At 39.8% G+C, this 12,832-nt stretch overlaps 1 protein-coding gene across 2 annotated transcripts in view; it reads left to right on the top strand.

Annotated features, from left to right (window-relative positions):
- The first annotated feature begins 1,534 nt into the window (after positions 1 to 1,534).
- Positions 1,535 to 12,832, top strand: part of LOC117268793 (NACHT, LRR and PYD domains-containing protein 3-like) — a 28,196-nt gene continuing 16,898 nt past the window's right edge. For both annotated transcript variants that reach the window (XR_013487993.1, XM_033645488.2), the window contains exons 1-4: positions 1,535 to 1,579; positions 7,817 to 8,105; positions 8,272 to 8,376; positions 8,995 to 10,846. Coding sequence is in view for 1 of the 2 variants with exons in the window: in XM_033645488.2 (XP_033501379.1) it covers positions 1,550 to 1,579; positions 7,817 to 8,105; positions 8,272 to 8,376; positions 8,995 to 10,846 (2,276 nt within the window). In the remaining variant the exon portion in view is untranslated. The remainder of the gene's footprint in view (positions 1,580 to 7,816; positions 8,106 to 8,271; positions 8,377 to 8,994; positions 10,847 to 12,832) is intronic.

Genomic DNA, 12,832 nt, shown 5'->3' with positions numbered 1-12,832 from the left:
ATAATTTATTTTCACTTTTCACTTCCATATGTATTTTTGAGGTCTTGTTTTTTTCAGTTGCATGTTTTATCTTTTCAGATTCAGATCTTATTTTTTACAGTTTCAAATCTTATTTTTTCACTTTCAAGTCTTTATTTCACTTTCAGATCTTTTTTTTTCAGTTTCAAATTTGTTTTTTGAGTTTCAGACTTTTGACCCTGATGTGGCATGGGGGGCGTGGCATCAACTGAGAGGGGTGTGAAATCATGAGTGACAGTGCCTTCAGGGAACGTAGGAACTAAAAAAATTCTGACTCAACACTTATATACACCATATTCATGTGACTGGCAGTGTAAAAATTGATGCCAGTGACAAACTTCCATTTAGAAATCTGTTTTAGACAGTACTGAGCACCAATTGCGGTATAAGAGCAATAAATTAAGCCAGATTTTGCAGATCAACAGCCACATTTAAAGTGCTGATATGTCCGACTTCCACATAGCACTGTGAACGCAGCGTAGTGTCCACTTTGCGATGATGGTGTCCGGTCGGTCGGGTCAATCTGCTGGAGCCCAAACATCCAGCACACAGGTGAGAAATGTTAATTAAGTTTTGGGAAATCATAACAAATATCACAAAAACGACCCCTTAATATTTGTTATGATTTCCCAAAACTTAATTAACATTTCTCACCTGTGTGCTGGACGTATGGGCTCCAGCAGATTGACCCGACCGACCGGACGCCATCATGCAAGCAAAACGGACAGTACGCTGCGTTCACAGTGCTATGTGAAAATCTATAGAGCTACATTAGGGTCAAATGTTTTGTACTTGAAAAAATAAAATTTGAAACTGAAAATTCATGTGTTGATCTTGAATTTTGAAAAATACAACAATATATTCAAAATAAAAAATAAGTATATGAAACGTTTTTTCAGGTTAAATATAATTTTGATTCACTTCGGTAATTCTTTTGAATGAATAATTTATTTTCACTTTTCACTTCCATATATATTTTAACATTTGAGGTCTTATTTTTTTCAGTTGCATGTTTTATCTTTTCAGATTCAGACCTTATTTTTTCACTTTCAAATCTTTTTTTCACTTTCAGATCTTTTTTTTTTCAGTTTCAAATCTGTTTTTTGAGTTTCCCTGATGTGGTGTGGGGGGCGTGGCATCAACTGAGAGGGGTGTGGAATCATGAGTGACAGTACCTTCAGGGAACGTAGGAACTAAAAAAATTCTGACTCAACACTTATATACAGCATATTTATGTGACTGGCAGTGTAAAAAATGATGCCAGTGACAAACTTCCATTTAGAAATCTGTTTTAGACAGTACTGAGCACCAATAAATTATGCCAGATTTTGCAGATCAACAGCCACATTTTAAGTGCAGATATGTCCGATTTCTATGGAGCTACATTAGGGTCAAATAGAGTTCGGCCATTTCCCACAGCCAAGAAGTGATGATGTTGAAAATACAGAGGGAAAACAGGCAACACTAGATCCACCCACTCAGTTCCCCATTTAATACTTCCACTTTTAATGGTTAACACTTTGAATGTGTTATGTCTAATGATGTGACAGCGGATCATAAGGTCAGTGGCCATTTATTTCTATTAAAACATAGAAGTAGGTTCAGATGGACTCAGTCAGGATGAACCCTCTAAATAACATCTGGCTTATGTGTTTTGATTTAGGTAGCCTACATTCTTAAATATTATTTCTACCCATTTCCTTTTTGGTTGAGTGATGAAAGAAAAGATCTGGATGACTTTGACTGACTTATCTACATATGTTACTTTATGCACAGGGTTAAAATCTTCTTCCTAAAAAGACATAGTGGTAGGGATCTTTTTACAGTGCAGTTTTTCTTTGAGAGTTCAGGGGCGGCAGGAGCTCAGTAGCTCCATAGGGACTTGGGTTGGGTTGGTCCCCGTCCGGACCAAAATACGGAGTGTGGACTGGTGGCTGGAGAGGTGCCAGTTCACCTCCTGGGCACTGCCGAGGTGCCCTTGAGCAAGGCACCGAACCCCCCAAACGCTCGGGGCGCCTGACCAAAGGGCAGCCCCCTCACTCTGAGATCTCTCCACTTTGTGCATTTATAGGTCCTGTTTGTGCATGTGTGTGTCTTTCAGACCTGTGTGTAACTGAGAGTGAAAACACTGAATTTCCCCTCAGGGGGATTAATAAAGTGAATAAACTTAAACTTATATGTTATAGTAAATCACATTACCTACAGCAAGACAACATCATTTTTTTTTCAAGACAGTTTCTGGAAAGTTGATTTTCAACATTAATTTGTCAAAAGTTCAATTGGAGATTGTTGTACTGTAATGCCTGTGTGATCCGATAAGTGCTGAAAAGGCTGGCTCAAGTCCAAAGGAGACAAAGCCTGTTGACAAACTGGGCAACTGCTTGTGTGTTTCACCATCTTGTGGTGCTGCCATTACTGCTGTGGGAAGTCACAGTGTCTATTGCTGCCTGCTGACAGTGACAGCAGCAAAGGTTTCAGGGATCATCTAAGCTAATTGATGACAAACTTTGGCATAAAATGTAGATATCATTGACTGTCTGCCAAATAATCTTTCCACGGTTAAAAAAAAAAATCACTCCTACAAGCTGCTGCTGGTCAGCTGCGTTGACTCTAAATACGCTAAATGTGTCCACAGTTGACCGTAGTACTTAGGGAAATGGTTGGCATAGATAACAAACATGAGTATGTATTTAAAATTGAAGTTAAACTAAAGTCTTTTAAGGGACACCTACATGTTCTGATCCATGTTTTTAATAGCTGTCGTCACTATGAGAGCAATCATAACGCATTCAACTAAAAGTCATAAGTTAACACCCATTGTTAGTCCTGAACACCAGACAACATTGCACATGCTCTGTTTGTGATGCAGACCGAATGATGTTTACTTTGTGGTCATTAGAGCAACTAACATTGTATTTCACAGTAACACCACAGCTGGTTGATTGAGTTAATTTATTCTGTGGGACCCATAGATGTGTAATAATACCTGGATACCGGATTCTAAGATGGTGCCTATTCATTCCAAAGGAGTTGCTCTCTTGTTGCTTACACCAAACAAGGCTATTTCATGAAGGCTGGGACACACTGTTTGACCTCATGGGAGCAATGGGGTCTGAGACATCGTCAGTTTGAGTATCATTCAAAAAAACATTCCACCTTTAAAGTTGCCAGTAGCTGCAAACGGTAGCCTTTGAACAGCAAAGTGATTAATTATTTTTTCTCAGAATATAGATAGCTGCCTGTTCACTAGACAGACGAAAAGGCAGCAAGACTCTCTTTATTTGAAATGATGCTGCAAATGTGTGGAGGGGAAGAGAGCAGAGTCAGCATCAGTCTAGCATTAGGACCCAGGTAAGGAGGTTCCCAGGTATAAACATTAACTTGGGTCTTCTTCCTGCATTGCAACACACCTGAGAGAGTGCAGCTGAAGCCAGTCCTTGTTGCCTTGGTTGTGACTTCGTATAGATTCTTCATGTGAGGTGAGGGACTGAAACTTTAATGATTGTTTAGGCACAAGAAACGTGGTGTGCTTAAGTAGAGTATTGATTTTGTGTACGCCATCTTGGGCACACAGTTAAACTGTGTTTTTTCCAGTCACCTGCGCGTCTCTAGTTCAGGGAACCATGTCGTAGTTCATCAAGGTAGATATCCATTTGATTATTTAATGCTTTGTGTAATGTTTGTTGTCTCCTCCTGTATTTTGGTGTACTTTTGCTTTGTGCTTCAAAAAGCCAAAGACCAGACTATTAGTCAAGCCAACACAGTTTTTTCATTTTAAGCCCATATCAAACTAGAGGTACAGCTCTAAAGATGGCAACGTTGGTCAGTCAGCGCACCATGGTTTTAGTCTATTAAAATGACAGTGTTGTCACACCTATTTTTCAGGATACCACTCAACTGTTAAATATTCTCTCTAAACAGAGACAGGGGGTTTGTTGGTGCCCAGTAAATCACAGAAGGAAGTTACAAGCTGACATTTTCAGAACAAAATGGAACAGGCTGGAGTGAGAGTCTTTCTTGATGGGATATTATTTAAAAAAGTGAGTTTGTGCATTCCCAACAGAGTGGTGACCACAAAATGCCAACAGTACAAAACCGTTCCATTGGTATCATCCACAACTTTTCACAATGGAAACGCAAAAAAAGCGTACCGAACTGAACTGAACTGTACCGTACTGCTCAGCTGAAACATGGCTTGAAATGTTACAGGATACTTCAAATGTACTTGATGATATACAGTACTACCTCTTGAAGCTCATGGAGAGAATGCCAAGAGTGTGCAAAGCAGTAATCAGAGCAAAGGGTGGCTATTTTGAAGAAACTAGAATATAAAACATGTTTTCAGTTATTTCACCTTTTTTTGTTAAGTACATAACTCCACATGTGTTCATTCATAGTTTTGATGCCTTCAGTGAGAATCTACAATGTAAATAGTCATGAAAATAAAGAAAACGCATTGAATGAGAAGGTGTGTCCAAACTTTTGGCCTGTACTGTATGCCAACTCCATCACGCTGCTGGTCTTTTACTGATGGCAAAACAGGTTTGTCCATGTTGTCAGCAGAGCAACACAGAGCACCATGACATTTATATTCTTCAGTATGTGTGGTCTCGTTGATATATCAATATTACTACAGTCAGTTGACTGAATGGAAACTGTCAGATGAGGCAAATGCTCATGTAAACTTTGCACATTCAGTGAGAATACTGTGAATGACTGAATGCTCATTTGGAGTCCTTTGGTATGGGGTACAAAGGCTGCCTACAGAGCTTTTGTGTTGTGTTTTATAATCCTCGTAACTCCTCATAATATGCACAGTGTGATTGGTTGATGCCTTTATCTGCAAAGTGAAAGCTTGTTGCGCAACATTACTGTATGAAAGAACTTAATATAACAATACATACAAAAACAACAGTTCAAAATAATACATTGATGTGTGAATTAATTGCAATAAAAAATGTGCCATGGCCTTAAGTCCAGCAAGTTATAATCTACTGTGGAAATCTTATCAATCTTTTCAAATCTTATCTGTTACTTACTGAGTAACAAGTGAGGTATTGACCTTTACCGCCCTATACTGTAGGTGTGTCTGGAAGTTCCACATATTTTCCTGTAGACTTTGTGTTATGTATTGTGCTAGCCCCTAAACTGAATGGAGGAGCATTAACAACACAGAAACTTGGTCTAGTGCACTGGCAACTTGTGACAACCATCTAGGTTCTTGTTCTTGTTCTTCTACAGGACTTGTCATCCACAAGTCTTTTTTATTGAAACAGCGTATTTCCTTTTTGTTTAGGTATCTTTCATGGCAAGCTTAAACATGTAGAATTTCCTCTGTGGGAATGAATTCAACTGAATGGGAACATCTTTCAAACACAAATGTGTCAACTACACTGCTTTTTGTGCACACACAGCAATTTGTGTCAATACTAGAGGTGTACAGAGATGCCATTTCTGTATCTATTCAACCATAAAAATGATCTGTCTCTGTCTCTGTCTCTGTATCTGTATCTGTGTTTGGACAGGAGAACGGAAGTGGGCATGATTTATACCAGAAGTCACAATATACCTAATATTCATTGACAACAAAATTGTTGTGCCTTCAAAGCATCAAATTTATTTAATCATGGTATATAATTAATTATGAAATATATTTTCCAACTGCATACTGTACTCTTCATCTCTCTTTCTCTCTACCGTAACCGTAACCTCACTGTCACGGGGATGCCCCGTGACCTCTAATGGTAAAAGACAAACACACACAATGCTTGTCCACCTCCAGGCATTTTCACACACCATCTAGCCGGCAGGTGTCTGGGGTTGGTAATTAGCACAATTAAGGTTGAAACCCGGTAGTTGTAGGTGTGTAGTTGTTTTGGTGCTTCAGTGTCACAGGCACATTTACATGAAGTCAGGAAGAAAAGTCTGACAATATTGTGGTTTTAAATCTCTTTATTTGACTAATTCTTTTGTGTGTCTCACCTCTCCTCTAGACTGCACTTGGCCAACCTCTGGTTTGGACTCAGGAACTGCCAAACCAGACCCCACCCATCTGGATTCCTTTTATAGTCAAGTTCCTGGGGGAATGTGCCAAGTGTAGTATGGATGAGGGGGAGTTTTGGGGAGATATTTGTGCAAGTGTTGATTTTGAGCAGTTTAAGAACATTTTTACTCTTTTGGAGTGTGTAGCAATGTTTTTCACTGTTGGCTTATAAAAAGTAGTCTGAAGAGTATGAATTAATCACTGCTGATTGTTGATTGATTTATTAATTGTATTTCCCATGTGTAGGAGGAGCTACGGTCTATATATGCAGGAGTTGGAAGCTTCTCTCGAGTTTCTGAGATCTGTCTAGCAAGCCGGCCACAGCGGCTGTTACTGCCAGGGGCCCAAACTTAAAGGGGGCATAGCCCGGTGCAGAGTTGATTTTTGTTTTAGTTTTTCTTCAGTTTTGGCCAGCTGAACTGCACTGTACATATTGCTGCACCTAACCCACTGCTGGAAAAGAAAAGGGAAAAGAAAAAATTGGACTGTTGAACAGTTTAAAGTCCTCTTCCTTTTGCCTTCACCGCTCGACCAACCTTACACTCACAGTTAAAGCCCATTACGTTATTGTCATAATAACAGTATGTTCCTGTGAATGACTGAATTTAACTGTAACTTCACAGTTTATGTACATTTTATTACTGTAATTTAGCAATATGCTCCCATAGAATTTCTGTATTTCACATATGTTATTTTGATTTAGCAGTATGCTCCTGTAAAATTGCTATATTTACCTGCATGAATTTCACGATAAAATTCTAAATTTGGTTAAATATCACAGTAAAAGCTGGGGAGATAATAATAACGTAATTTACTGTGTTACATATTGTAACTTCCTGGAAATAATTTGCAGTGTAAAGAAAAACATTTTTAGAGAAACATACTGCTGAGCAAATTACATTTTCTACAAACATAATCAGGACATTTTGCTAATTTAGGTGTCTAGCAAGTCACAAAAATATTGATACTAAAGCAGTTAGCAAAATTGTTCACTGACATATTCCAGTTATCAGCAAAATGTTCAATGACAACATATTGGACAACATATTGGTTGGACAACATATTGGTTGTCCAGACGTGAACCTGCAGTTATGGTGTCAAGGTCCTGCACTTTTTTATGTCCATCGTCCTTCCTTCAACCACTTCCATCTGAAGCCTCCGCAGTACATGAGTGTAATGTTCCCTTACTTGAAGGAAGCATCATCTCTGAACATAATCCAGGCAACGATTACATTGCCACAACACTGCAATTAAGAAAGCAGTTTGGTCACATACAAATGTAATTTCTAGGAGACAGGGTTGGAGAGAGAGATGAGGAAAGAAATGCAGCCCAGAAATGAGGATTGTTTCTTCGAAGAGCCAGCATCATGAATCCAAAATTCACGAGGAGAATCTTCACTACATTTGGAAAAGAAACAGCTGAGAGGTGAAAATGTGTACAGATGATAGCAAATTCAATCAAAAACCGACTTACAGGTCTGTTGGGGTGATGACACATCCATGGCCCATTTAGTAAGGACAAAATGTTCACTGTGATGCAAATGATGTGTTTGAGCTCACTTACCGCGACGCTAAAATTAGATGAATTGATATGGAGGTAAATAAAATGATATGGAGGGATTGGATTTTAAAAACACCCAGGTTCCAGTTTTTAGCAGTTATCAAGTTAGCTTAAGAAATCTCCTGCATGAAACTCTGGATATTCAAATAACTGAGGTCAGGTAACTAACTACCAAACTGTCCTCTCGTGAACAGGAAGCACTGATGGCGTCACATGTGGAGCTCCTCTTTGGAGTTCTGGAGGACTTGGGGAATGAGGAGCTCAAGCATTTCCAGTGGTTCCTGAAGCAGGCTGACATCATAGAAGGCTTCCCAGCTATTCCAAAGAGCCGGCTGGAGAAAGCTGACAGGCAGGACACGGTGGATCAGATGGTGCAGACCTACGGCCTTTGTGAAGCTCTGCAGATCACAGTGGAAGTTCTGAAAAAGATCAGCAGGAATGATTTGGTGGAACATTTTCATGAAAGTGGTTCTGAAGCTAACCGTGAGTACTAGACAGATTTCAAGTCTTTTACACCTTTGATTGGCTGGCACTAAACCAAAATTATATATGAAATTCAGTTCCTGGATTTCCATCATTTTGAGCAAAAAGGAGGGCCTCTCTAAAGGTTCTCTCTCTCTCTTTCTTTTTATCTCTGTCTCTCTCTCAGAGGTTGCCACAGATGTTGGAGAGACTTCAAAGATTAAAGGAGCTTCTTCCATTCAACAGGCACACAAAGTTCCTTGTCCTCCCACCCCTGGTGCTCAAACTGAAGGTGAAGCTATTTCAGTTTACAACTAATCATTCTTTTGGTCACTACCTAAAGCTCATGACCATAGCTAAGGGTTGAGACATAGATGGACCGGTAAATCAAAAGCTTTTCCTTCTTGCTCAGCTCCCTCTCCAGTGCAGTGCCCACATCTCTGCTCATGCCACGATCCAGACTGCCGATCCATCTCATGTTCCATTTCACCCTCACTTACATACAAACCACTGTGTGCTTTTTCATAGAATATCATATGAACTATCGTATGAGGAGACAGTTCTATCTGATATCAGCCACTGCTTGGCAGCATTTTTAATTTGTTTTCCTATAATATCCACCACTGTCTGCTAAAATATGATAAATCTTATTATGGTTGTGTTTGGGAAACAAAACATTTGGTAAGGGTTAAGGGAAACTGTAGTTTTGGTTAAAGAGTTATGATTTCAACTGACTTAAACCACAAAAAAATACTAATCAAATTTTTATTATGTAGTCAAATAACAATCAGTCGCTAACCGTAACGAAGGAGTTTAGTGACCAAAACATAAAAACACATTGGACGCAGGGCATTGTAAGATCCAGGAGATTTATACCCTACACTGAAGAATGTGACTTTACTCCATACAGATTTGTTGGTACCAGTACCAAAGCCTCCACGGTCCATCATATCATACCAACGCATGCTCCAGTCGAACCTCCAGAACAAGTACATGTGTATACCAGAAGGTTTGTCAAAGACTAAGGATAAGAAACTTCTTGATGACATTTACACAGAGCTCTACATCATAGATGGAAATTATGAAGATGTCAACAGCCAGCATGAGTTCAACCACATTGAAGTGACATCAAGAAAACCTGAGGGAACTGAGAGATTAATTCAACACAACGACATCTTCAAACACCCGTCTGGGAAAAACACACCTGTAAGAACAGTGCTGACCAGTGGGATTGCAGGAATTGGCAAAACGTTCCTTATTTCAAAATTCATCCTGGACTGGGCTGAAGGAAGAGCCAATGAAGATGTGCATCTCACATTCCCCTTCACTTTCCGCCAGATCAATTTACTGAAGGGCAGACGGTTCTGTTTGGCAGATCTCATTCACAAATGTATCAGGGAAACCAAAGACATCAGTGAGGAGGCTCTTAATTACATCTTCACAAAACTACAATCTTCAGGAAACACCAACTATGACAAGAGTAAATTCAAACTTCTTTTTGTGCTTGACGGGCTGGATGAAAGCCGCATACGACTTAACTTCAGTTACAAGGAAGAATGTTCTATTGATGAGCCACTGATGGTTAATGATCTGCTGGCATGCCTCATTCAAGGGAAACTTCTCCCTTCTGCTCGCCTCTGGATAACCACGCGACCGGCAGCTGCCAGTCAGATCCCTTTTGACTTTGTTGACATCATGACAGAGGTGAGAGGGTTCACTGATCCACAGAAGGAGGAGTACTTCAAGAAGAGATTCGGAGATGTGCAGACAGTCAGCAGAATCATGACCCACATCAAGATGTCACAAAGTCTCCACATCATGTGCCACATTCCAGTTTTCTGCTGGATCACAGCTAAAGTTCTGAAGCAAATGTTGAGAGAAGATGAGAGAAAAGAAATCCCTCAAACTCTGACTGAGATGTACACAAAATTCCTTGTGTTTCAGATCAAGCAGACAGCACTGAAGTATGACACAGATAAAAACATCAAGATCATCGAGTCACTTGCAAAGCTGGCTTTTAACCAGTTGGAGAGTGGTAATCTGATCTTCTATGAAGCAGACTTGAACAACAGTGGCATTCATCTTAGTGAAGCGTCAGTATACTCAGGGGTGTTCACAAAGATCTTCAAGGAAGAAGATGGGCTGAACGAAGATCAGATGTTTTGTTTTGTCCATCTGAGCATTCATGAGTTTTTGGCAGCTGTTTTTGTGGTTCTGTCACTTTGTAATAACAGAAAGGATGTGATGGCTAAACCGCAAACACCTCTCCAACATCTACAGGTGCTTTTCAGAAAAGCATCTACCACTGAGATCTGTATGAGAGCTGTGGACAAGGCCTTGCAGAGTCCAAATGGACATCTCGACTTGTTCCTCCGCTTCCTTCTGGGTCTGTCATTGAAGTCAAATCAGGATCTATTACAAGGTCTGCTGAAAAAGACAGGAAGCAGTACAGAGACCAACAAGAAGCTAGTGAAGTACATCAAAAAGAAGATCAGGGAGAATCCCTCACCAGAGAGATGCATCAACCTCTTCCACTGTCTGAGTGAACTGAAGGACTGTTCCCTGGTGGAGGAGATCCAACATTACCTAAGAACAGGAAGCCTCTCCACAGCCAACCTCTCTCCTGCTCAGTGGTCAGCCCTGGTCTATGTGTTACTGTCATCTGAAAAAGACTTGGATGTGTTTGACCTCAGCAAATACTACAAATCAGATGAGGTTCTTATAAGAATGCTGCCATTGGTCAAAGCCTCAAGAACTGCACTGTAAGTACTAGTTTAAGTTATTCAAACACTTGCATATACTATATTTGTATTACTTTATACATTAACATTATTTTTGAAGGAGCTAGAAAAGGAATACATTTTATAAACAACTGCTCACTTGGTACCTGACACATATGGCAGATGAATTTTGCAACCTAATGCAAGCTCAGCCTGTTCTCATTCCCAGGTCATCAAATATAGTTGCTTCTTCACACCCCTTGGTGTGTGATATCAAGGCCAAAGGCACCTTTTGGTGTCTTTATGAGATGCAGTGGGCTTTCAACTAATTCCAAAGTAAACCCATCCATGGAAATATATGGCACTTCAAGCAACTGATTTAGTATAAAGAGCGAAAGTCTGTGAAGGGCAGAAGGGAGGTGAGGTGTATGAGTCAAACAAAACTGGACTTTTATGCAGCAGACTGCTGTTTATATCCCATGTAAATCCAAAAGTCATATTGTTTTAATGTAACATTACATAACTTTATGGATGGTTGTCACACACTTGTCTGGCTCACCGGATGTAGACTGTGGCTTTAAGCCTGCCATTGGGCGCTGATCTATTCCACATATCTCAAGCTGCTGTGATACCGTTGTGATAATGTTCTGCTAGAGCCACAAACAGTCAACAAATCATCTCTGATTTCAAGGGTCCACTGAGCTCCTCCAGAGCTAAAGTATAGTCAGGCCTAACCTTTAGGGTACCGATTATCAAATCTTGTTTGTCTTTTTATCATTAAAAGTTGAATCCCACAGTGACTTACACATGTTAATGTTTTCTCAGGCATTTTCTTTTGTGGCGCCATTTTAATGACAGTGCTCGCCTCCTCATGGGCAAATGTTTCACCAAAACAAGTTCACCACTGCATCCTGGACTTAGTGCCGCCCAAGATGACTGGGATTGGTTTAAAGAAATGAAAACAAACCAGAGCATTTTTCCCCTATAGCAGAAATATAGTTGGTGATTCAAGACCTTTTTCTTGTGCTGACAAAGCACTGGGAGATAGGTCTGACTATGTGAGACTTGTCATACACTGTTGTCATTCACCTGAAGTTAGACATCAGTTATGTTATGTAGGACACATACTTATTTTAACCCCAAATATGATCTTTTTTCTAAACCTCAACAAGTAGTTTTGTTAAAAGGTGCCCTGTGCGTGGCTATCAGATGCTGAGGGGCGTGAAACAGTGTCAGTAACAACCTGGGAATAAGAGTTGGTACAGGTTGTTACAATGCAACCACACTAAATTACTATCATAACAAGGGTTTTTTTTATATGAAAAAAAAAAAAACCTTGAAATGGTAACAACACAGAGAGGTGCTGCTGAAATTTTGTAACATCATTGAATGTAATGATTGGGTCTTTGGTCTTCTGTGTTGGTAGAATATTTTTGTTCCAACACAGTGCAGCACTCTGCAGAGTTAGTTTTGAAATTGAATTATCTCAGTGTATGCCCACATTAAGTAGCTAGCTGACTCTATGTTTTTCCCGAAGTGAAGTTATTATTGTCAGTCTTTACTCCATGATGTGCTGAGATGTGCTGCATCATGTTTCCACCCCAGGTAATACAGACGTTGTCATCGATGTCATCAAATACAAACATGTTCCCATACCATCAGCTTGTAATACATATGCGTGGGTGAAACATGGTGTAACACATGGTTGAAGCTGTGAAATGATCGTAGTTGGGTTTAGGCAACAAAACTACTTGGTTAGTTTAAGAAAAAAAATATATTTTGGGTTAATACAGCACTGACTTTTGATGTGACATGAAAATTCGTCTTCTGGATGAGCGCTCTGTGTTTGTTTGACCCATCCCGCCCACCTTACAACGACTTTCTTGTTCTTTATGCTATGTCAGCAGTCTCAATACATTCTCATCCCAACTTGTCAAATACTGTTACTTTGTCAGTGGACATACACGTCAAAATATGACATGTTACCTTCCTGCATCTGTTTTCGACATTCATAGACGCTGTGTCAAT

Source organism: Epinephelus lanceolatus, chromosome 18, assembly GCF_041903045.1.
Source record: "Epinephelus lanceolatus isolate andai-2023 chromosome 18, ASM4190304v1, whole genome shotgun sequence".
NCBI lineage: Eukaryota > Metazoa > Chordata > Actinopteri > Perciformes > Serranidae > Epinephelus > Epinephelus lanceolatus.
This window is presented reverse-complemented; position numbering and strand designations above follow the sequence as displayed.